This window comes from Numida meleagris, chromosome 5 (assembly GCF_002078875.1).
Source record: "Numida meleagris isolate 19003 breed g44 Domestic line chromosome 5, NumMel1.0, whole genome shotgun sequence".
Classification (NCBI taxonomy): domain Eukaryota; kingdom Metazoa; phylum Chordata; class Aves; order Galliformes; family Numididae; genus Numida; species Numida meleagris.
This window is the reverse complement of record NC_034413.1, coordinates 23,816,196-23,839,932: the sequence shown is the minus strand read 5'-3', so window position 1 is coordinate 23,839,932 and position 23,737 is coordinate 23,816,196. Positions and strand designations below refer to the sequence as shown.

At 40.5% G+C, this 23,737-nt stretch overlaps 1 protein-coding gene across 4 annotated transcripts; it reads right to left on the bottom strand.

Moving 5' to 3' along the window:
- On the bottom strand, positions 359–22,770 carry ANXA11 (annexin A11). 4 transcript variants are annotated; one of them, XM_021399066.1, is made up of 16 exons: positions 22,620–22,765; positions 14,976–15,106; positions 12,743–12,803; positions 12,383–12,495; positions 10,695–11,051; positions 10,154–10,241; positions 9,660–9,754; positions 8,558–8,671; positions 7,663–7,753; positions 7,479–7,558; positions 7,282–7,338; positions 6,405–6,498; positions 5,630–5,725; positions 3,169–3,227; positions 2,422–2,544; positions 1,008–1,067 (listed from the first exon to the last, which is right to left on the bottom strand). In XM_021399066.1, the coding sequence occupies exons 3-16, from the start codon at positions 12,792–12,794 to the stop codon at positions 1,008–1,010; spliced, it is 1,479 nt and encodes a 492-aa protein (XP_021254741.1). In that variant the 5' UTR covers positions 12,795–12,803; positions 14,976–15,106; positions 22,620–22,765. The 4 variants fall into 4 exon arrangements, with proteins under 4 accessions (XP_021254739.1, XP_021254741.1, XP_021254740.1 ...); XM_021399065.1 differs by lacking the exon at positions 14,976–15,106 and having other exon boundaries at positions 22,620–22,770; XM_021399067.1 differs by lacking the exons at positions 14,976–15,106; positions 22,620–22,765 and adding an exon at positions 18,522–21,671.

The following is a 23,737-nucleotide window of genomic DNA, read 5'->3' as shown; positions in this document are numbered from 1 at the left end:
ACATAAGCTTTTCTCCCCACTAAATGATGATACTGGTTTTTCTTTTTTCAAAATCTGTTTATGGTTTTAAACCTACATTCAAAACATCTGAATTCTTTTATGACAAACAGCAACACGACTTCTTCTAGGACAAATCTGGCCTTTACAGAAAGGTGTGTACACTCGTGTGTGTAGGAAGCAGAGGAGTTTGCACATTCTTGATTAATAAGCAATCCCTTTTAACTGACCTATCTCAATTACTCTTCAACATAGCTGAACGTAGGTTTTTTTTTTCTTACATTTCTATTTTTACATTTCCATTTTGAGAATGGCAAAGATGTCATCAACATGAACAACAAAAAGCAGAGTTTTCAAAGAGTTAGAAGATAGACAGCTTTAATTTTATAACCTCTTCCTAGATATATTTAGATATTTAAGGCACAATCCAAAACCTTGAAGACATTAACTACAGAACCTTTACTCATACCAGCATTACTACTGCCTTGTGACAACTGCCCTGGTGAGAATACAATGTGGAACACAACTTTCTAAGAAACATACAATCAAGTAAAGAAAAAAAAACTCAACAAAACCTCTTTACAATGGTCGTAGTTGGACATAAAAATGTAAGGTTGTCAATATGAAATCACCTCTGCTTACAATATATATAAAACTGGCAATAAAATGGCACATAATATTTGTACAAAACAGAACCTAAAACCATACAATTGTGATTTTCACTCCAGAAAACAATCATATTATTTCAGAAAAATAAGCTGAAAAATAACCTGTCATTCTTAGATTGTAGAGGGTAACATAAAGAATCCTAAGCAGATGGTATATAAGCTTGATTTTTTGTGTGTTTTTTTCTGCATTATTATCTAGCAAATTGCTTTTAGAGAGACAGCTCATAACATATTTACTTTTTGGGGAAAAAAAGATACTTTAAAGCAAAACCATGAAAATAGCAGCTGTCTTTTTTTTCCCCCCCCCTCTATTTTTCGGTTAATGAAAGCTCAATGTTCCATTTAGTCATTTCCACCACACAACTTGAGTAGGATTTTCCGGTAGTCTCCTGAAGTATCACCCTGGAAACAAACCCAGAAAAAGAAAAGTTGAAGGCTTGTTTTCTGCTTTTTTGGGGGACGTTGGGGTTGGAAGGGGATGGAAGAAAGAAAATGAAGTTTAAGCATCTTAAATGCCAAGTTAATAACTACAGGAAATGAAATCAGGGCTGAAAGAAAGCAGGTGTTCACTTCTTATTAAAAACAACAACAAAACAGTGAAATATGCTCTTTACTTTATGGAGTGGAAAACATCAGTAAGAGAATATATTTAACAAATTGAATTTGGAATACAGGGTCAACTGCACATTCTGGAAAAGTTCAACAAAAACCTTCGTTGCGAAGTTGTTTTCCAGCAACAGGTAAGAAAAGATGGACACAGCAATACAGATTGCTGAAGTCCTTTTCCTTAGACTCAGCATGGATACTTTTCCAAGAGGCAGGAAGGGAGTGTTTACTCTGTGTTATATTCGAACATTCAAAATGATGCTCTGGCATCGAGAGATCAATTTCCCTCCCAGCCAAATAACATCTCTTTCATGTCATGGGCAGCAAAAGCCACTATGGATGTACATGCAAAAATGTGGAAAAGAAAAGATGTCGTGAACAGCAGCAATTCATCACCATTCAGCTAGCACTACCAGATGTATTTTGCCTGCTGCTTTTATGACTAAAAAGCATTCTCTGGGAGCTGTTCAATAACTAGACTTGGTTGATGAGGCCTGCCAATCCTTTTCATGGGACAGTTTCAGCTAGTGTACTTATCCCTCAAAACCTTTCTCCTGATTAAAATCTATAGCGATAAAGAGATACATCGAAGATCAGAATAAATAACTACAATCTGCAAAATATAAAACATTTTTGTTTATACACGTGCTGAAAGAACTGCTGTGCACTTACGAACAAGAACAGAAGAATTAAGGAGTTACTTTTGAAGTTTGTTTTTAACTCTACTTTCACAGAAGAGGCAGGGTTTACAAGTATGCCCACAATTAGTGAAACTACCTTTTGAATAAGTTCAGCCAAGTAAATGGGAATGATCTATTCCTATTCCTGAAATGTAAAATTTCATGTAATAATGTGAAAAGTGTCATCTTCATCTAAGAGTTACAGACTTGTAAAAAGCTTCTGCTCATTGAACCTCTGTGGCTTATAGCTTAAAAGATTATATAGATGCTGGCAGAATAGCCAAGACTTTCTGGTGCACACAATATCCTTCACTGTCTTCCCAGGTTTCCTTGTGAACGCCACCAAGCTGCATCTCCTTGTCAAAAACCAGAGGGACGTACAGGGACTTAACAGATTTGGCCCCTTCATTACACTTACTAAGTCCCTACTGACACCCTTTGGCAGGGAGAACAAAAGCTCTAAGACTTACAGTGATATCTGCATAGAGGGATTTGCCATACATCCTCTTGTATTCTGCACGTATGTCCAGCAGGTCAACCTCACTGCGTGATACCATGATTCGAATCAGAGTTCTGTCTTTTGTTCCCGCTCCCTGAAATAAACAAAACAACAATGTAATACATTAATAATGTGTGGAAACTGTGGATGATACAGCATTAATCAAAAGAGATCATCACCTCACAAAAGGCCTTTACAAGCAAAACCCCACCGACTTCAGTAAGCTTGGTAAGAATTTAGCCTATGAATTAATAAATTAAAAGTTCTCTTATAGGCAATTTTCTGAACGGGAACAGTATAAAAAAAAGATCAGGAAGGATAAGCAGACAGGAATCCTGGAATGTTTGGAGAGTTTAAGGGACTATGTATTTATTTCAGCGAGCCCTCCTTACTTAAGCTATCAACACGTCTTAACCATATCAATTGTTTTATTAAGGTAAGAAATTCCCATAATAAAACAAGAAATTTGTGGTATGGTTATGTACATTTTGCTAAGTTCATCAAGTAAAGAAGGTTTTTCCAGCCTTCCACAATGCTGACTAAATCTTATAAGTTTTCTGTTCACTGAAAAATTTAATACCTCCAGCTCATTAGTAATTTTTAAATTATTATTATTATCATTAATTCTTTCCCAAGTGGTTGAAGTATTCATTCCAATGAACAGTACAATCATTTAAAAACACATGTTAAATTTATGCATCTTGTCATAGGCACCTACCTTCATAGCATTCCTCAGCCTCTCCGCAAAGAAAGCTGGTGTGTTCTTGAGGCATTTAACTGCAAAAAGAAACAGTATTACTGACTGGGGTATTCCTACCCAAACAAAATCTCATGATCATTTTTCAAGCTCAGTCCCATGCTTTAATTTTACATAAATAGAGATGATATGATGTCGTTTCCAACCCTTCAGTTAGTCACTGAAACAATTTTGCACCTTTTACCTCTAGCAACCAGATTCTTACCTCTGAAAAGGAAATAGCAAACGGAGAGGGGACAAGAGGCTTGAAGGAGAAGAGCGTTAAGTGTTCCTAGCTTTTCCTAACTTCAAGAAATTCTAGGCCATACTTCTGCAAGGCACGACAAATTCAAGACCTGCCCTAAGCTGGGATGGGTTCCTCTAAGATAGGAAGCCATCTTTGATAGGAACTTCACCCTTTATTCAAAGTTAGTTATGCATTTCATTAGCAAAGTTCACTAGGATTCTTGAAAAATCCTTGACATGCTTGTTTACTAATGACCAATTTTTATGTTTAATTATTACAGTTCATTAGAAATCTTGAAGAGCAAAATCAAAATCAAATTATTTTTATATGAATCAATATAATAGGATAATCATTCATCGCTCATTAAAATTACAATCTATATATTGAACCTATGCTAGATAAACAATCATGCAATCTATGGCAAATTATACAGAAAACAAACCACAACCAGCTTGTATTTGACAGCACAAAAGTATCAAAGCAAGGCAAAACAAAAGGGATAAACCTACATACATATTTCACAGCAATACACATTCTATACAGGAAAAAAGTACTTTTCTGAATAGGAAAATGTAGATGAGAGAGAGCAGTTTAACACACATAGCTGTCAGATATGTACAACACATTTCAGAAACAAATGACAAATGAAATGCATGTTTCTTGATTGTTGTTAAAACAACACAAACACACTTTAAGATGTTTGAAGATGTCATTGTAAATTACCAGTTGTACAATCCAGAAAGCTTTAAGAAAAGCAAAATTGAATATTTTCTATTAGAAAACCCTTTTTTTCTGGAAAATAAAAGAACAAATGATGCTAGATACACGTGTATATATACATATATATACATACACACACACCCCTGAATAAACCCAAAATTTATTCAATAAAGTTAACTAGTGGATATTAATGAAAATTTATCCTCTGAAGGCTATTGACTTATTTGAAAGTTACAGTCTCAATTCTCAATCTGTATCCATGAGAAAGATCTGTCACATGACTACAAAGCTCCATGAGGTCAAACAACTTATTAGCTCTTACAGTAAAGTTTCTTTACTGAGCTAGTGTTCTGCAAACACCAAACAGTATTTCTTTAAGTTTGGTTTTCTAACATTAATACTTTCTGAGGTGACAGATTCAGAACCCTGGAAAAGGGCTGCAAATGAACCACATCAACAGAGCTAGATTCAACTGGGTCATAAAAAACACCTGCGTCATTAAAAAAGTGGCAACTTTGTCGAGTAAGACAAATGGTTATATGGTTCACATATGCATAAGACAGAAGTGAAAGAGTGAAGTTCTACAAATTAATTTTTATTTTGCAAGATTTTGTTAGAAACGTCCATGAAAAAAAATGCACAGCTTTGCTGCAGTTTAGCCAAGCGTTTTCTCCTATCTTACTCCCAGTGATAAATGTCCCTATTTATTTCAATAGGAGTAGAGTAAGCTGTGTTTTGTTGCTGTAGTTTGGCTCCCCTTTTTTTCTAGGTGCGTCCTTTTTCTTGTCACTACTATAATTTAAAAAAGCAAAAAAAAAAAACAAAAAAAAAACACTTGAAGCACAACTAAATACCACAGCACATTCAAAATAGTACACAGAAAAATAAATGGAGATGTAGAGAAGTAACTTTGTCTAAGATACAGAGACAAAACAGAAAAGAGAGAAAAAGAGGCGCATAGTTTTGTTTAGAATAAACCACTCTAAATAAAACTGCCGCACAAGGACTCAAGGGCCTGTCATAGCCCCATGGAAACCAATGACTGGCTACTTTACGAAGGACAAAAGGTAGATCTGAGGTAGAACTTTGCCCTTCAGAAGTACCAGAAACACTTCTGAACAAAGATTTAAAGCTCTAATTTGTAGAAATAGGGGAAAAAATAACCTCCTTGGAATCAAATCGAAGTTTTCTTTCTAATAAAAACAAGTTAGAGGTATACAACTTTAATGCATATATTTTGCTTTATTTCCAAAGCTGTCCCAAATATTTTATTCTCATTCTCAGTGGTCAGTAGAACATTTAATCACTTCTTAAGACAAAGCCAAGTAAAGTTAATAATTCTCCCCCCCCCATTTTAACATTCAAAATTTAGCATGCAAAATTTAAATCAAGCAGCTTGCTTGAAGCAAAAGCCTTATCGGCCATTTTGAGGTGAATTAAGTGGCCTGCTTCACTCAGTTCACAGGTGGCACATACCTACTGCCAGCATGCCTTTTTCCAGGTCTCCAGACATTTCACGACATATGCTTTTTTCAATGTCCCGGTTACACATCCTCTGGTACTCACTGAAAACTGTTAACAGAAAAGAAAGATTTCAGGAGTCAGTCTCCCAAAGAGATGGCACTGGCGCATGACGTACTGCTTTATTTTGAAAACACTTCTCAACTTGGTACTACAGTACACTCAGAGAAGTTTTGAAATTTCAAAGATCATTTTAACTATTTTGTTCCATTTAAATATCACCTTTCTCCCCATAGCTTGACTAGTTCTGTGCTAATTTTTGAAGTGCTATACCAAGAAATTCCTGTAAGGGAAATAGTTGAAATTCTTCTAGGAAAGCTTTGTGCGTCAATAAAACTAAGAAAACATTCAGCTGCCCTCACCACTCTAGATTAAGCTAACACCTTGCTAACACACTAGCAAGAAAAAAGGGAAGGGGAAGGACTGCCATGTGTCTTGTGTACACAAAAGCATGCAAAATTAGAACAATTCTAATTTCTCAATCCTTTTATGAGAGAAACATTTGAACAAATACGACCTCTACCAGCTCTGACATTTAAGAGAGACGATCATAAAGTACAGCTCTTGCATACCCTTTTCTTCAACAGAATTCACCCCGTTTTCCACTGAGTTATCATTAACTCCCATTTTACTGATGACGAAACACAGGCAGAGGGCAGTGTTGTACATTTTTATCATTACAAACAACAGAATCAATTTAATGTTTATGTAGAGGTCTGGATACCATTACCTGCTCTGAGGTGAGCCCTGCTTCTCGCACACAGAATGGCATTGAATTTGGATTCATCAGTTCCTAGACGATTCTCACCAGCTGCATAGAGCTCCTAAACTCAGAAGAGAATGCACATATTATAAACTGAAAAGCCATCAGAATGGAAAAAATGAGTTACAAATCGGTTTCCTTACAGCCTCTCTTTCTTTATGGTCATTTCTTGGCTTAAGTACCGCTGAAAAACAGGAACAAGCAATAAACAGCAACTAAACCCAAAACTGGTGCTTAAAACATATGAGCTCTGAATTACCAAAGAAAAAAAAAACTTCAGAAAGTAGCTGAAAATTCTTCCTTGTAGGACTTGTGTCTAGCTTCATTTCTATACCTCTAGGTATGTTTTGAGACGCTCATATCTCTTCTGGCAAACTATGTTGAAAGCTAATTGCATTATTATTTGTATGACACTATAGTCCTGAAATGATCCATGGCTTTCTCTCTCCTGTGTGGTGAAACAGAACACACAAAAAGCAACAGGTGCAAGAGTTATTAGGTTCAACTGCCCTACTTGATGCAAAAAGCCAGAGTTCCTTAAATAACTAGCAGCAGCACAATGGAGTGACACATAACTGGAAAAGCAAAAAAAACAAACCAAAATTAACCAACCAAAAAAAAAAAAGATGGACTCAACTCCCTAGAGCCTCCTCTCTGCAATGGTGCTGCATGGCTCTAATGCTCTGTTATGTCCCTTCATAACTCCATCATCTACTGAAACACAAGCACTACTACGGGAAAAGTTACACAACATTCAAAACTAAGTCAACGAAGAGAACACACAGTCACATGTCAGTATACTGAACTGACCATACTCACAAATGATGAAGAATTTCTTACTGACCTGTACATCTTTTTGGACAAGAGACATGTCAACATTTGTACTTTCATCTCTGTTTCCCTGAAAGAATTTGAAGATACAAAAGCTTTGCTGGTGGGCTTTTTTTTTTTTTTTTTTTAAAAAAAAAACAAACAAACAACAACAACAGACATTACACACACACACGCACCCAAGTCCCTAAAAGCTCTGCATGGAAGTACCTGAGAGAGAGAAATTAAAAGCCTCTGAAAGTGTCCAGATGTGTCACTTTTTATTGCTTCCTCCAGAGTTTTCTTAAATTCTGTATGGGAGACACAATCATGAATAATCAAACACCTCTGCTCATTACCTAAATTCATATTGTCAATCAGTGATTATGGAAGAAGAAAAGGTAACAAATCTAACCTGATTTATAGACCCTGTTGAGTTCCTGAATATGCTCATTACTGCGAGAGGCTAAGATTTCAATGAGACAATTTTCATCTGTGCCAATGCCCTAAAAAGCAAACGAACAAAAAAAACACAACAAACCGTAAGAGAAAACACACTCTTCAGATTCACATCTTACTTCTATAATCTAGTATGAAACAAATGTAAAAAGGAATAAAAAAGGATATAAATATATATATAGAACAAATACAACTCACAATAGTACATTGATACAGAAGAAGCAATAGCACGTAGTTTGAATTTTGCATGTAACACATTTCCAAGACACAGAAGTCAGCACTGGCTAGGAATACACTTCACAGGTGGATAAAAAAACAAAACACACACACGCGCACACACACACACACACACACACAGAAAACGGTGCACCCTGCTCCGAATCTTTATTAAATTAGTTTATAGAGCTGTTTTTGAGCACTGAGCGTAAAGTCACTTGAAATTCTGAGTGGAGTAATGCTGTCAGCTCCACACCCTGAAGCAAAAACCAAGAAACAAAGGTGCCTCATGCAATAGCTGGCTTAGTAGGGTGTTACCTCAGTGGCTTACTAAAGTCTATGTAATAAATTGACTGCAAAGTCTATCATAACTTTGCCACTGCCATTTCTTCCATTTATTAATTAATCTTTGTTACAAGACAAACCTATTAAATGCTCTTTACCTTTAAGTAAATAACTTATGAAAATAACAATTCTCAATATTACTACCATAAGCCTCCAAGAAATGGAGTAAAGAGTGGGCTGAATATCTGAACGGGGAGGACATCTGAATGCAGAGCTTTTAAATTACTACCAAAAATTTTATCAGCTCAAATATTCCCTCTACCTTATAAATTTGTTTATCCTGCACAAACCTTTATAGCCTCCTTGATTTCATAAGCATCAAACATGACAGGCGTCTTCATCATTGCTAAGATTGTCTTCTCAAAGTTACCTGATAGTTCAGACTTGAGATCCTTGATCAAATCCTAATGAGAATTAAAAAGAAGAAAAAGAATTGACAAATATAAGCAAATTCTGGACTTCATTTAGAATTCTTTATGTGTAAGCATCAATAATATTTCACCAAAGTAAAGTTACTCCACTTAACAATGTTAACCACAGCAAAAACTAACATACATGTTTATATAATTAAGGTCAAATTAAATAGACTGTGCAGAACAAAAGGGCCAAAGTAACTACCTAACAGGTGAACTGTTTGGTATATTTCATCTGAAATACTATGTGGAAATCAAAAGGCTGCAGACCTGTGAACCTTCTTCCGCTTAAGCAACCTCCCAGGCCAGCAGGGAGAAGGAAGTGATTTTCCCCCACTGCTCTGCCCTTGTAAAGCCCCATCTGGAGTACTGCATCCAGATCTGGGGCACACAATGCAAAAAAGACACGGAGCTGTTGGATGGGGACCAGACGAGGGCCATGAAGATTCTCAAAGGGCTGGAGTACCTCCCTAATGAAGAAAGGCAGAGGAAGCTGGGCTTGTTCAGCCTCAAGAACAGAAAGCTCCAGGTCTGACTTGCTGTCTTCCAGGACTTAAAGGGAGCTTATAAACAGGAAGGAGACTGACATTTTACACAGTCTGATAGTGATAGAACAAGGGGAAATGGTTTTAAACTAAAAGAGGGAAGATTTAGATTAGATGTCAGGAAGAAATTTTTCACTGAGAGGGTGGTGAGGCACTGGAACAGGTTGCCCAGAGACCTTGTGGATGTCCCACCCCTAGAGGCATTCAAGACCAGACTAGATGGGCCCTGCATAACCTGGTCTTGTGCTTGAGGGTTGTCAACCACTAGGTTGACAACCACTACCTGAGGGTAGACAGCCTAGTGGTTCTCCCCACAGCATGGGGAGAAGGGTGTTGGAATTACATGACCTTTAAGGTCCCTTCCAACTCAAGCCATTCCATGATTCTTTGTAGGCCCTTATTTCCCCTTCTTCCTTTTCTCATGATGTATTTACCTTTCCATAAGCTGTTTTGAAGGACAGGATTATCTGTTGTCGCTGCTTGTTTGAACGACTTCCAAGACAATCTATAATCGCCTGCTCATCAGTTCCTGTACACACACACGAACACCACAAAATGAGCATGGATGTCACATGAGGATTCAGCTTTTGGTTTCCATAAGATTACACTTCTGCCAAGCCCAACCAAAACACATACAATGCCTCTAACTCATCTGTTGCATCTCCTCTTTCATATGACCACAGAACTTCAAAGTCTTCTCCAATCCAATCACAAACACAGCGAGAACACAATAAAAAATAAAACTATAAAGCAACAACATCCTACAAAAACTAGCAAATACGAAATTCATCATGTTGTTTTCATCTACATTCACTTCTAATAATTCTTCAGACTACCAAGTGCAAATACGTTAACAGTGGTAAAAGGCAGTATTGAATCAAAGCTGCAGTTCTGCTTGAATTAAACAGCAAATCCGTAGACTGCTCACCCAATCCCTTCATGGCCTTCCTCAAGACTTCTGCATCCTTCAGAGGGTCAAATCCTGGTGCATCAGTGATTGTGCCTCGATTTCCATACTAAAATCATAAAAGTTGAGCTGTATATTAATCAGTAAAAAAAAATATTTTGTCACTTAGGAAAAGAACTACTTTTATCAGTTTTTCTTTGAAAAGCAAGACAGACAACTCTACATAATCTAAACTATTTGTGTCTATACCTGTATTATGATAAAATGCAAAGTCAATTAAGTTTTGATTAAACTGTACATATAACTCTAAATACTTTAAGTTAGAAAAGACAAAATTAATGGAATTTGAATTGATGTCATATATTTCTTCTTTGAGAACGTAGTACAGTTGCATATACTTTAAGTCACATATGCCCATATTGCTTGTATCTCTCTCTTTGGTCAAACTTCTCCTTGTGACTTCATTTTCAGTTTTAGACAAGTTTTACTCTTAGACACACAAAGGAAATGTAAAAAAACACATGCAGTCACATTTTAAAACAAAAGCACTGAATGCTCTTACTGCTCCAGGAGAAACTGTAGGCCCTGTAGGTCCTGGAAAAGAGGGCATAGACGGATTCACAGCTGGGCCTGGTGGATAACTTGGCATGGGCTGCTGCCCCGGGTAAGGTGCTGGCGGTTGTCCTGGAAAGCCCATAGACTGCTGACCAGGAGGTGGTGTGGGCTGGCCCAGTGCAGGGCCACCTGGGTATCCTGGTACATTTCCTCCGGTTGGAGGATACCCTCCATAAGAGGGCTGCTGTCCTGACGGAGGCTGTCCAAAGCCACCTGGAGGTACTGGTGGATAACCCCCAGGTGCTGAAGGATATATGCCTTGTGGTACATTTGACCCTCCAAATGTCCCTGCCATATTGGATGCCTGCAATGACAGCCAAAAAAACAAGAGAGAAGGTGTACAAATAGCTGGGTTTCAATAGCATGATTAGCACAGTACATTCACCTTCCCACAGCCCCAAACATACACAGTGCTGCATCTGCAAAGGAACTTCACAACAATCAGGTTTTACTAGCAAGCATGCTAGAAGAAGAACTGGATTCAGCTGACTCTTGCTTTACTTTAACTGTAAGCTGCCCTACATTAAGAAGCAAAACCAATAGCTACATACTTACCCTAACTGCTGCATCCAGCTTTACATTCCACTCTCTCAGGAAAGCACCAATAGCTAGATACCTCTTATTCTTCAAGACTTACACTAGTTAATCCCAGAAACACAAAACCAGTTCTTCTCTGCCCATGGCTGCATTACATGACTACAGCGTTATTCATGTACAAAGACTGACTACAAGCAACCCCTGGGTGATTAACATGAGAAATGCACGCATTAGTAGTTCAAACTAACAAGAGTTCTTGAGACTGCATTAGGAAAGACATCTGCAGAAACTGTCATGTTGTTAATTAACTCCACAAGCAATATCATCTTTCCCCTTCTACAGAAGACGAGAAGAACTGACATTTGATGACTGCAGTGTTCCTAAAAACTGGTAGCTGTGGATAATGCTACAATGCATTCCAGGTAATTTTTTTGCTCATTTTGACTGCTGAACTCATTTAATCACCGCCTCAGAAAAATATCTATGATGGAAATCTTTGCATCCGGTGAATTCCTTATGTTTTATAGCAGATTTCTGAAAACTAAATTGTCAGAAACAAAAATTATTTATACCCGATGCAAAGAAAGTCACACTGGAAATGTCTGCATTTTCTTCAGTCAACGTAAATGGTTTTTACTGCCATCTGTTAAACATTAGCAGAGCTGATCCTGTGTTTTCTTCAGAGATGAGAATCTTACCTCAATTGCAGAGCCTTGTTCCTTTTTCAACCAGCCAAAATGCAGGTAATAAGCAAAACCTGAGCTGTGTTTTCCAATATGAATATATTAACAATGGATTGTCAGTATTAATCATGTGTTTCCCTATTCCCCTGCATAGCAAAGTCAAGTTTTATGTCCTCGGTTTTTGAAGTTAGGCTCTTAAGTCAAAATTTATCTACAGATTCTGCCTTCGTAACATAAAGAATAGCTTGTGGTAACCATTTACTTCAACAGACTATACTGAATGCTCAGCGCTTAAACAAAGGTTAGACAAAGGCACAAAATAAACCTGCTATAAACTACTTGTCCACAGTACCAGAATCACAACTTTGCACTTAAAGAAGTCACAGTAAGATATATTAAATGAAAGCAAACTCACCATTCCAGCCATGTAGCCTGGGTTGAATTGATTGGCATAGCCAGCCACATTTTCTAGACCAATTGGAGGTGGATTTGAAGGTGGATAGGCAGCACCACCCCAAGGACTGCCACCTGAAATCAAACACAGCTGTACTGAAACAAGAAACTACACCTTTTAAAGCTTGCTTATCAGCGAAGACAAAACAACAACAACAACAAAACAAATGGCAAAACAAAAAAACTCCAAACAGAACTTAGCAAGAAACCATAGAAAGCCTCAGTGTCCAGAAAACCCTACAGTCTCGTTCTTCATTTATTGCACCTTTTCACTTGTTAGGACCATCAGTCACTTAGCAGTTACTTCATCTGACTGACTTACCTGGGGGTGCTGGCGGATATCCGCCTGCGGGGGGATAGCCTGGGTAACTCATTGCAAAGATCTGAAAAGCAGATGTGATACACTAATTACACAACGTGAAATTAATGGCAGTATGTTTGCAGTAGCCAGTCAATAAAATTTGGATATAAACTGGACAAGTTGCAGAGGCTTTTCTGGGGAAACCACTTCCCATTTCCATTTTTTGGACCAATAAATATGTTCAGACATTTAACCAGCTCTTCTCAGACTATTTCTCTTATTCACTTCAGTTAATGTTTACTCCTCACTTTGTTTATTATGTTGTTAAAGATGCATCACTCAAAAATGGTTATGTTACCACACTATTAAAGTATCACCATGTTTGCAACCTACACAGAGCAGTTTTATTAGCCAGGAGTAGAAAAATCAGTTGACAAACAAGCCACATCTTCAAATGATTAATTTTATGAGAGGCACAGGAGGTGATTTAAATGGAAACATCTGCAGAAGTACAGGGTCAGAGTAAGAAGCTGAAAGGACACACTTCACGCTGACAGCATTGTCATAAAGGGCATACCAAAAGGAGATCACTAAAACAAACTGGATCTCTAAAAGTTGATAGTGCTTCTGTCAGAATGTACAGAAATGTACTAAGTCATTACTGTCCAAAACAGAAGTGGAGTGTTAAAAAGGAAGGAGAGCTATATACAAAACTAAAGCGAAATACCAGACTACAGCAACTGTTATTTTAAATGGAGTAATTATCAGGAAGAATAGTAAACGTAACTCAAGAAGTTTGTTCTAGATGAAGAAAACAGCCAGTGAGCCTTTAACATTTTCAAGGTTATTTCAGTGACGATTCCCAGTGCCCTGCTTTCAGCTAGGATAGAGTTAATTTTTTTGCTAGTAGCTGGTACAGTCTATTTTGGGTTTAGGATGAGCGATGCTGGTAACAGTGATTGTTTAGTTGTCGCTGAGCAGTGCTTACACTCAGTCAAAGACATTTCTGCTTCTCATGCTGCCCTGCCAGTTGAGGAGCTGAGCAGAACAGAACCAGGACAGCTGACCCAGACCTGCCAAAGGGATGTCCTATAGCACATGGCATCATGCTGAACAATAAAAGTGGGGCAGCTGGCAGGGGGGACTGCCACTTCTTGGAGACTGCCTGGGTATCGGTCAGTGCATGGTGAGTAATTGCACTGTGCATCACTTGTTTTGTATATTCCTTTATAGATATTAGTCCCTTCCTTTACGAGAGCATTTTGATTAAGTGAAAAGAGTGAAAAGATTTCTCCTTCTCTTTCTCTTTTCCACTAGATCCAAGTAGCTGTACTTCAAAAATCTCCCACCACATTGAGCACAATCTTTTAAGTCTGCTTTCAATAACAGACTATGGTACCTCCCACACAAATGTATATTCAGAAATGAAATCTGCTACATAATTGGACATTAAAGCCCACATTTTTTCTCCTCAGGGGCAGCTGTCAGAACTACCATCATCCCAGCAAAACCCCACCAGAATTTGTCCAGGCGCTGAATTATGGCTGTCCTGAAATCCAAGCTTGTCTCATGAGTGTGGTGGTTTCACACCGCTGGCAGCTCAGCACCACCATGACTCTCTCTTGCTCCCTCTCCTCAAAACAGCAGGGGCAGAAACTGTGATGACTACAGCTCATGGGCTGAGACAAAGACAGGAAGGTCACTCACCAGTTACCATCATGGGCAAATTAGACTCAGAGTAGGGAGTTTAGTAATTTATTGTCTATATCTAACAGACGAGAGCAGTGAGAAACTAAAAACAACCTAAACCCACCTTCCTCCCATCCATCCTCTTCTACATCCTACCCCAAGTATTGCAGGGGAAATGAGGGATGGGGGCTGCAGTCAGTCCCTAATGCTTTGCCTCTGCTGCTTCTCCATGGTCACTCAGCCCCTGCTCCACGTGGGGTCCTTCCCTAAGCTGATCCCTGGCTTCCCATAGGCTGCAGCTATTCAGGCACTGTTCCAGCATGGCTCCATACTGCAGGTCCATCCTTCAGGAGTAGGCTGATCCAGCACGGGGCCCAACAGGCACCAGTGCCCCCAGACCAGGGCCAGTGAAAAGCCTGGTATCCTTGCTACAATATCTATTTACTTGGTGTAGCAAAACCCGACCTGTTCAAGGACCATACCAGGCCAAGATGCTGCTTCTTCCCCCCAAGCAGCTCCTGAATGAAGGAGAGCAGGTTGACAACTCTTTTCTGACTACTCATACCTCAGAAACACATGAACAGCATGAAAGACAACAACTGTTTTGTATTCTTTGAGTGCTTCTTTAACGAAGGTTTTCTACTTCAACACCTAGTGCAATGCAGTTCCACTGCTTACAAAGTGATGTACCTCTTGCTGTAACGGGAAAAAAAATTAGCATGAAAACACAGACACGGTAGTAAAATTATAATAGACAAAAAGTTACTACTCAAATCACTCAAAACAAAGAAGCAACCAAAAACAAAACCATAACCAAAAGCCAAGAGACACAGCCAAGTCAGATTCCTAAGAGCATAATGCTTATTAGTCACAAAATCCACATATTTGATGTCTAAATTACTACAGCGTTGAATTCCCCCCCCCCCCCCACTTCATCACAGAGGGATTGCTTGCCTTGTTTTTCACTTCATATATCAATACAATAATGATAACAAGATGTCTTTCAATACAGCTTTAGATACAAACTTAAGACAGAAAGGCTTTTTTTGTGGTGAAGGGTTGGGAAGAATGGGAGCTGTTTGTCCTAGAAGGGTTGCTTGCATGCTTTTAATCCCACGTAGAATGTTCCCTTCTGATTCAAAAAATAAAAATAAAAATGAAAAGAGTCTTTTAGCAATTAAAGCTGAGGTTGACAACTAATGGCGAACTTCATTAGCAATCTGAAAAAAATGTTACTATATATAAAAAACTTCCACTTGCTTCTTTTGAATGCTGTATTTATCCAAGTCTTCACAGGGAATTTCTTCCATGTTGGTTTGATTCCAGGCAAACTAGATCCACAAACACACCAACTTCTCATGTTCAAAAACTTCCACGATCAACACTTCATCAAACCTCCACTGGCTATTTCTCTAACTCAGCAAATATTTACCCTTCTACATTAAATTTCCCAATCGCTCCCACAACACTCTTTTTCATCTTCTAAGCCCACCTCCCCAACTTTTATTCTGCTACATCTTCATAAAAATGTAAGAGGGACACTTGCTTGCTGACAATAAAGTGGTGACAAGGGCCACAGAAAAGAGGATTCAGGAATCCACCACCCTGTTATACAAATATTGCGTGGGAGGATTCAGGAACACTAAGGTCTGTATTTGCTCAGCCATAAAAGCAGCAGTGCATGAGAGGGGAAAAAAAAAAAGCCAAACAGAAACAGGGAGTGCCTTGAATTAAATATAGAACAGACACTGTTAAGGTCCTCTCCTCACCCTCAGTGCTCACCCTTGAGGTAACACCTAAAAACTTTACATGAAAATCCTGTTTTTCAGCATTTAGTCTCCAACAATATAATGTTCCAATAATTTGAAGGCAAAAATTATGAAAATATCATTACCTATTCAAAGTAATTTGTTTAATTATGACTGCTTTCCAGGGAACACTGAATAAAATTAACTCCTTGGCTTTTACTCCTCTTCCAGGTGAATTACTAGGATGTAGTAACAAAAGGCTGCCTAAAGCTATAAATTACACAACTCCTCTCTGCAGAAAGCAGAGCCCGCTCCAAGACTGATCCCTGATGATGAAATCAGCAGAACAGCATTTGTCTCCTTACAGTATGCTGTGGATTTTCATCACAGGTCAGCTGGCGATCCTCTACTATGCCCTTGTAAGACAAGGACAAGTCACAGTCAGCATCATATCAGCTACCTGCTATTGTAGCAGCCTAAGCAAGATTTATTTTTGACTTGCTTACCCCAATGCAGCACAGAAGTTGCTCTTTCCTATACCAGGTATAATATTCTAAATCCCATGAAATGAAGAGCCCTGCAACGTGGTTTTCTTTAAAGTCTTCTGCACACGCAACTCCTTGACTAGCTTTCCTCTCAATTTTAAGCTGTTAAAACAAATGAAGTTAACAGCATCGGTTCCCCTTCCCATTTGAATTCATACCAGCCAAAGCTCAAAAAAAAGGAAAAAAAGTAGGTAAATCAGAAATGTATCACTGACAAGCCTTGGTCAAAAACATGTAGAGCAGAAGACAGATGCTATGTCCAGCGAAGCACAGGGAAGACAGACCCATATCCCACAGCCACACTGCATGACGTTAATTAAGAACATTCACATAGCTGATTATTTTCAGCTACAAGAAGCACAAACTATGACGCTGTAGCCTTACCACTGCCAGGAGATACTATCGTAAGATGATCGTGTCATCAGTTCTGGACAAAAGAATGAATACCTGCACTGCAACTCTCAAACCCGTTGCAATGAGAAGTAAAAATTTAAAACCATTGCTTGCAACTTGAATTCCATATGGGATTAGCCCGTTTCAAATGTTCAGCATTATTCCAAGAATCATTTAAACAGTATTAGAAACACTTCTCCACATAACAGAGAAGTGTGTGTGATACAGGACCAAAATCAGATCCTCCAAGATAGCAAAGCAGTTGCTTTGATGGTGCCTGTACCAGTACAGATTTCATATTTCATAGAATCATAGCATGATTTAGGTATGAAGGGACCTCTGAGGTTATCTAGTGCAGAAGGAATTTCACAAATGACTCTGCTAACTTATTCTTCTAACATTCAAACTCAGAAGCCTACAAAGGCTAATTTCAATGTAACAGGCAACACAGTCATTTCACGACGAAGTACTTCAAAGATCAGCAGCTGACATCCTTAAACAATAACTGATGTATTATGCCACAGGAGCCATTAGGGACTGAAAGCTCCAGTAACCGGTTCCCTCGTCTCTTCCGTAGGACATGCTGGCCCCAGCTCGAGCATGCTCTCCTCCCATGCGTGCAACTCCTCAGCAACTCAAGCCACATTTTTCAGAGAGGGCCAAACTGTCAGTGGGCAAGCAGGCCAACTTCATACTGCAGCTGCAGGCAGAGCCAGGCCTGCTGGATGTTCACCAATACTGCATCTCAGAGAAGGTGAGCAGATGGACAGGATAAAACACCTCCGTGCTTGGCTTTAGAAGCCTTTGCCTTAGGAGTGCAAAGGATAGACTGGGGGCGAGGGGGAGATATACAAACACACTCAAGACAACAAAGCCCAAATAATCTGTCAAAGCTGTATGGGTTATTGAGATCCTGGCCTCCTTCTCTGTCCTGAACCAAGTGCTTCCTTCTGTAGCACTCATTTCCAGTGTTCTCTCTGCACGACTTACCACGCAGTCAGTCCAAACATGTATGACAGCACAGAAATCGCAACACAACAAACCAGGAATACCAAAATAGGATTACGAGATGTTTGAAAAAGTAATGAGGTTCTATTTCAGAGTCATAATCTGCCATATAAAATCACTTGTTGCAAAAACAGTCATGCTATAAATAGCCCAAATTATGTTCTCAGCTGACTAATGCCTCAAGGATGTATACCAATCTATTTTAAGTTCTACCATACAGGACAAATTTTTGCAATTTCAGAGAAAAGCAGAATAGGTAAACACTAACTAATTCACCTCACAAAGCATCCTCTGCAGGAATCCTACAGAACTAAAGCGATAGCGCAGCACTCAGTACACCACTGCAGTTACCAGAAAAACACCCAGCTGCTCATCTCCTGCCACCCATCTGTAACCAGCTGCTGTGCTGGGACTGACCCTGTTACAACAGCGTGCTGCTCCATGCCCTCAGTCTTCCAAGGCAACAGGAACTGAAGCTTTCCATTCTGCCTTCTGCCAGTGCTTCCTGCATGTACCTTTGCCCAGGCTGCAAAGAAGCCAGGTAACAACGCAAATCTCTTAAGGTGACAGCTCCACAAAGAGAAGCACGCTTATGAGAGCCGCAAGAACCTTTTGTTAACAGCTGCACATGAGCCCTGCGCTGCGTACCACATGTCTGTGCTCTGCTCCAGGCTGCTGGCCAGAGGACAACACAGTGGGAAAACAGAAAAATATGAGTTGGCAAATGCATCACCTTTTTCTTAAAGGTGACCACTGTTACACTTTCTAGGTACTGAAGGGCTTACACACAGCTGTCCAGAAATGCTGGGAAAGTTACCACCCATCAGTGAGCAAACAGGACATCCTTCACTCACTTCTGGTCAAAAAGAACTACTGATTACAGTTGATCAATTATTCTGTGCAGTAATTGATACAATTATGAAAGAGCTAATTTAGTATAATAAACCAGAAAGGTGAGTATTTCACAACAGCCACAAAAAAGTGAAGATAAAGAAAACAAGACTGTGGTCTTCAAATCAAGTCTTTGTGGAATCAGCAAACTTCAGTACTTACAGCTTCTTATTGAAAAACAACTGTTTTCCTCCTAAATCCTGCCACTTGTAACACACATTTATTCTAGCTAACAGAAAACTGAGTTTTTTCAAACCATGGCTCAGGGCAAACAGCAAGGAGTAATGTGGACTACAGGTGCCCCGTTTATAGAACATAACCAGTTTTCCAGTTGTAAAGTTGTTCTCTTAAAGTTAGATGAACTTGCCAGAGCTAAGTTAGATTTCTAACATCCTTTTTTAATCATGACACATGCTGATGCCTTTAGGAATGCGAATTAGAGGCCTAACTTAATCACAGTGAACATCTCTTCATGGAGGTATTGGCTGAATATATGAAGGATTATATATAAGATATACTTATAAATACACTAAGGACTAGTGAGTAAGTAAGTATATCTGATATCCTTACTAGTGTAAAGACCAACCTAGGCCTTGTGAAAATCTCAAGCTAATTTGGATTTTTAACACGGGACTAATTTTGTAGGCCGTTCTTAAGACTCTCAGAAGCTAGGATCCAAAAGTCTGAAGAGGTCCACCTCTCCCAGTGACCAAATACGAATGAACAGCTACAAAGTAAGAAGAAAAGCATCTAGGCCAGAGCTCTCCCCCACGAAAAGCTGAGACAAAGCCTGAGCAGAGGGACAGAGCTGTGACATCTTCCCAGCATGCTCAAAAAAGTACGCCGTACAGTAAAGGAACAAGGCCTTCTCAAAAAGCTAATGCACAAAGATCAGGAAGCAAGCCTTCTGACCGCTTCTTTCTTGTTCTTAGAAAAGATGCTGGTAATGATTAGACAGCACAGAGATGCTGCTCTGTGCCGCTGTCAGCCAAATAGTGGGGGTTTCTGGATTTCTGAAAACAGACTGAAAAGGCTTTGCTTTCCTATGACGCAATGATTAGCACTTGCCCAAACTCGCATCTGGGACAGCTGAGCAGTACAGATTCAGCTTCACACACTTCACACAAACCAGCTAGTAAGCACGTGCAGGACGGACTGCCTGCTTAGCACAAGCACTTCATAAAAGTGACTTCTGGAAAGATCTCAGCACGTCTCCACTCCGACCCACTCTAGATTTGCCCCAAATTCCTATCTAGATCTACCTTCCTATCAAGATCTTGTAGCGAACTGATAAAATCTAGAGCAAACAGCAAGCAACAACAGAACAAGTACAATGAAAATATTTGGTTTACTTACCTACCACCTGCAGTAGGAACTGTGTTATATTCTCACCGCTCAGGGAACTGCCTGGGGGAAATTCACATCTACATCGTCTGCAAAGACGCAGTAAAATCTGCGCTGCTCAGGATGAGGACAAAACATTCCTACTCCCAACAGCCCTCAGTTGCCTCTGAGCACCCTGGGGACAAAAAATTCGCACCTTCTCCCCTTCTAAATTTGGGTATTTCAAACAGACTGCACAAATAAAGCTGCTGTCCAATAACTAGCAATAGGAAAGGGACCACCTCTGCTTCACCACACAGCAACAGTGTGATTCTATGACTTAAACATAAAAAACAGAAGGCTGCATGTTTATAAAATATGGTTTTGCTGCCTTCTAAAAAAAGCAACCCAAAACAAGTTTCCACATATAGCTGACCAGTTTCCTTTCTTTCTTCCCCTATAAATCCATATAATACAATCAAAAGTGATATTCAACAAGAATCTATGTTACAAAGAGTGATATAAACACATGAACTAAAAACAAACACAAAGGAAATAACACTGATCCTGGTACCTAGCTATATACTTAACTCAAGGTAAGCCTTTAACTGTAATTGGAAGCTGTCAGATCCATTTCTACGGGTGACTGCACAGACCCTCGGCTAAAAATAAATGAAACTTTTGATTTATTCAAAGCCCTATTTCTGTCACTGCCACTAAAGAATCCACTTTTTCATCTCTGCTTTAACTTCCTATCCTACCCTTATCGCGTTGCATCAGCTCTGATCAATGCAGTGTTACTGAACAGACCCTCTGGATGCTTCACCTTTTGGAGCGTGCTGGATGTCTAGCAGGCAGTATCCGCTGTAGGCCTCGAAGCAGACCAGCTGCTCAGCCTGTTTTTTTCTAACAGAGCAGATTATGTATTTTGAGTTTCCTAATATTACAGCCTTCAAAATATATTTTTCTTATGTACTACGTTGACTATACTGGCAATATAGCACTATACAACATCTCCATCCCACTACAGTTTCATATATCTTGTAGCATTTTTTTGTTTTTTTGTTTTTTTAAATATTTCCAAGAATTTCCACTCTAATAATTCAGAACTTGCAGGAACTATTAGAACTAGCTATAGAAGTGATGTAGCATACGAATGAGTGTGATGTCCAGTCTGGAAATTTTAAATTCAGGTTCATACCAACATTGTTGTCTCCTAGCCTCATATCATGGTCAGACGAGAGAAAGGTATATAAATTACACCACTGGCAGAGTCATGAAATCATTAGGCTCTTCAGAACCTTGCTGAACCCATGCAGGTCCTTTGTTACATACACACGGCGCTTTTGTTTGCCAAGTGCAGGAAGAAGTCACAGAAGCAGGCACAGAAGCACTTCAGGAAGGCACAACCCTGCAGAGCTGCGCGGGGACCGGGGGTCAGGGCGCAAGTAACGCAGCGCGAGCCGGCTGCTGCATCGGTGGGGGGAGAGTGATTCTTACTCAGGCACATGACTCTTACAGCAGCTCTAAGGCAGGAAATTACAGTCACAGCTAAGCTGCGGGGAAAGCGTCCGCGCACTCCAGCCTTACACCAGCCACACATCGGCACTGGGCTTCGCACCATTTCTGACGTCGCCACGCGCGCTGCAGCAGACCACTGATTCACCCAACAGCAAACATCATGTGCTGCTGAGGTGGGCGCAGGGCTTCACGCCCCGGCTCCCGCTCCCACAGCAGCAGCCCGTCAGACAGAGGGACCCAAGTGCAGCACGCAGCTCCCTCATAAACGGCCCGCTGCCACCCCCTCGTCCAGAACTAACTCTTCGTTTTGAGTCCTGACACGTTTCTGTTCTGTCTCACAGATGATTAAATTATAACAGGAGTTTAACAGCTTCCGTTCTAAGACGCTCTAAGAACATACAAGTGCCAGAAAAAAGGGAAGTACGTTGCAAGCAGCTTGCAGGAAGCTGGTTAAAAGAAGGACCTTGAAGTCCCTTATAGGTTCTTCATTCCTTCTAGCTCATCTCTTCACTTTTTCGAAGTTGAAGGAAAATAAAGCACATAATGATAGTTCTCACAGAAGTACCATCTTAGTTTCTTTTTCACTACGCACAACAAAACCAGAAGCTCAATGCACACCGAGGACACACGCAAAGCACAGAAGCACGACTGCGAGAGCGAAACAAACGCTCTCCTGCGGAAGAAGCCGCTCACAGCCCCCTGTGCGCACCGCCAGGCCCCCCGCCGACCCCGCCACACAGGGCGTTCGCCCCGCTCCCCCCAGCCCGGGGCCGCTCCTACCGCGCTCCGCTGCCGCCCCAGTTGCGCTAGGAAGCGATGACAGGGGACAGCGGAAGGCGGCACCGCAGCAGCTCCGCCCGCCCCGCAGCAGGCCTCGGAGTCCCGCGTACGGGAAGGCGAGGCGGGGCGGGGCGGGGCGGGGCGGGGCTTGCCGAACCCCGAGGCCGGGCGACGGGCGCGGGGACCCCTCCCGCTGCTGCAGCTGTCCCGGCCCGGGGGCGCGGCTGCGTTCCTGGTGGCACGCCCCAGCCTGTCTGGGCGGGGAAAGGGCTAAAACTCTCGGTTTTCCAGTGAGGAAAAAGAGGATTTTTTTTTTTTTTTTTTTTTTTTTTTTTTTTTTAAATAGAGGGCGTTGGTTTCTGCCACTTGTTTACACGCGTGCCTGACGGGGCAGCTGTGTCTCCAGTTCCAGCCCGCGGCCATTACTGCGGCACTTCGCTCCGAGCGCCCCGGGGGCGGTGGGGGCCGCTTCGGTGCTGCTAGCACATCTTCCAGTGTTCTTCGTTGCAGGGAGATTGACTAAATAACAAGGTTGTGAGTTACACCAAACAGGCCTAACGAAAAGCTATTTCCAATGGAAAGTCTGCTTCATAAAAACCGCACAGCTCCACCCGTCACACGTCACGTCCCGGAGGACTGTCACCTCCCGGAGGATCGCGTGACGTGGATGCTGCCAAACCAAATCAAGGAAGCTGCGCTCCCAGTGCTTGGCACAACGTCCGATTTAAAACCAGAAGCTGACTGCTTCAGAGAGGATTTGCTAGGACAATAATGACAATAAGACAATAAATGACACGCCTATCTCAGCACTCACAGCATACTGTAACCTCAGGCTCACCTGCTTCTCTCTTCTGAAGGTAATCAGTGTTCACTCACCTTAGAAAATGGTGAAGGACAGTTACAATATCGGAAATTTGACTAGCTATTCCAAGGTACTCTTTGCCTATAAGCTGACTCAAAATTGGAAGCAGCACAGAGTTTACAGACCAGTTTAAACCTTCCAAGATCCCTTCCTGTTACCAACCCTTCTCCTGCTTTGGAAAGCATAATGCACATTGCTGCTTCCTAGCCCATCTCTGACAGTAACATAATGACTTATACTTCGTGGTGGGGTTAGA

Coding starts and splice junctions, on each gene's coding strand:
- ANXA11 (XM_021399065.1), bottom strand. CDS start 12,794: ATGAGTTACCCAGGCTATCCCCCCGCAGGCGGATATCCGCCAGCACCC. Junction 7,559..7,662: donor CAACAGGGTCTATAAATCAG/GTTAGATTTGTT, acceptor TCTCCCATACAG/AATTTAAGAAAACTCTGGAG. Junction 7,339..7,478: donor TTTTAATTTCTCTCTCTCAG/GTACTTCCATGC, acceptor AAATTCTTTCAG/GGAAACAGAGATGAAAGTAC.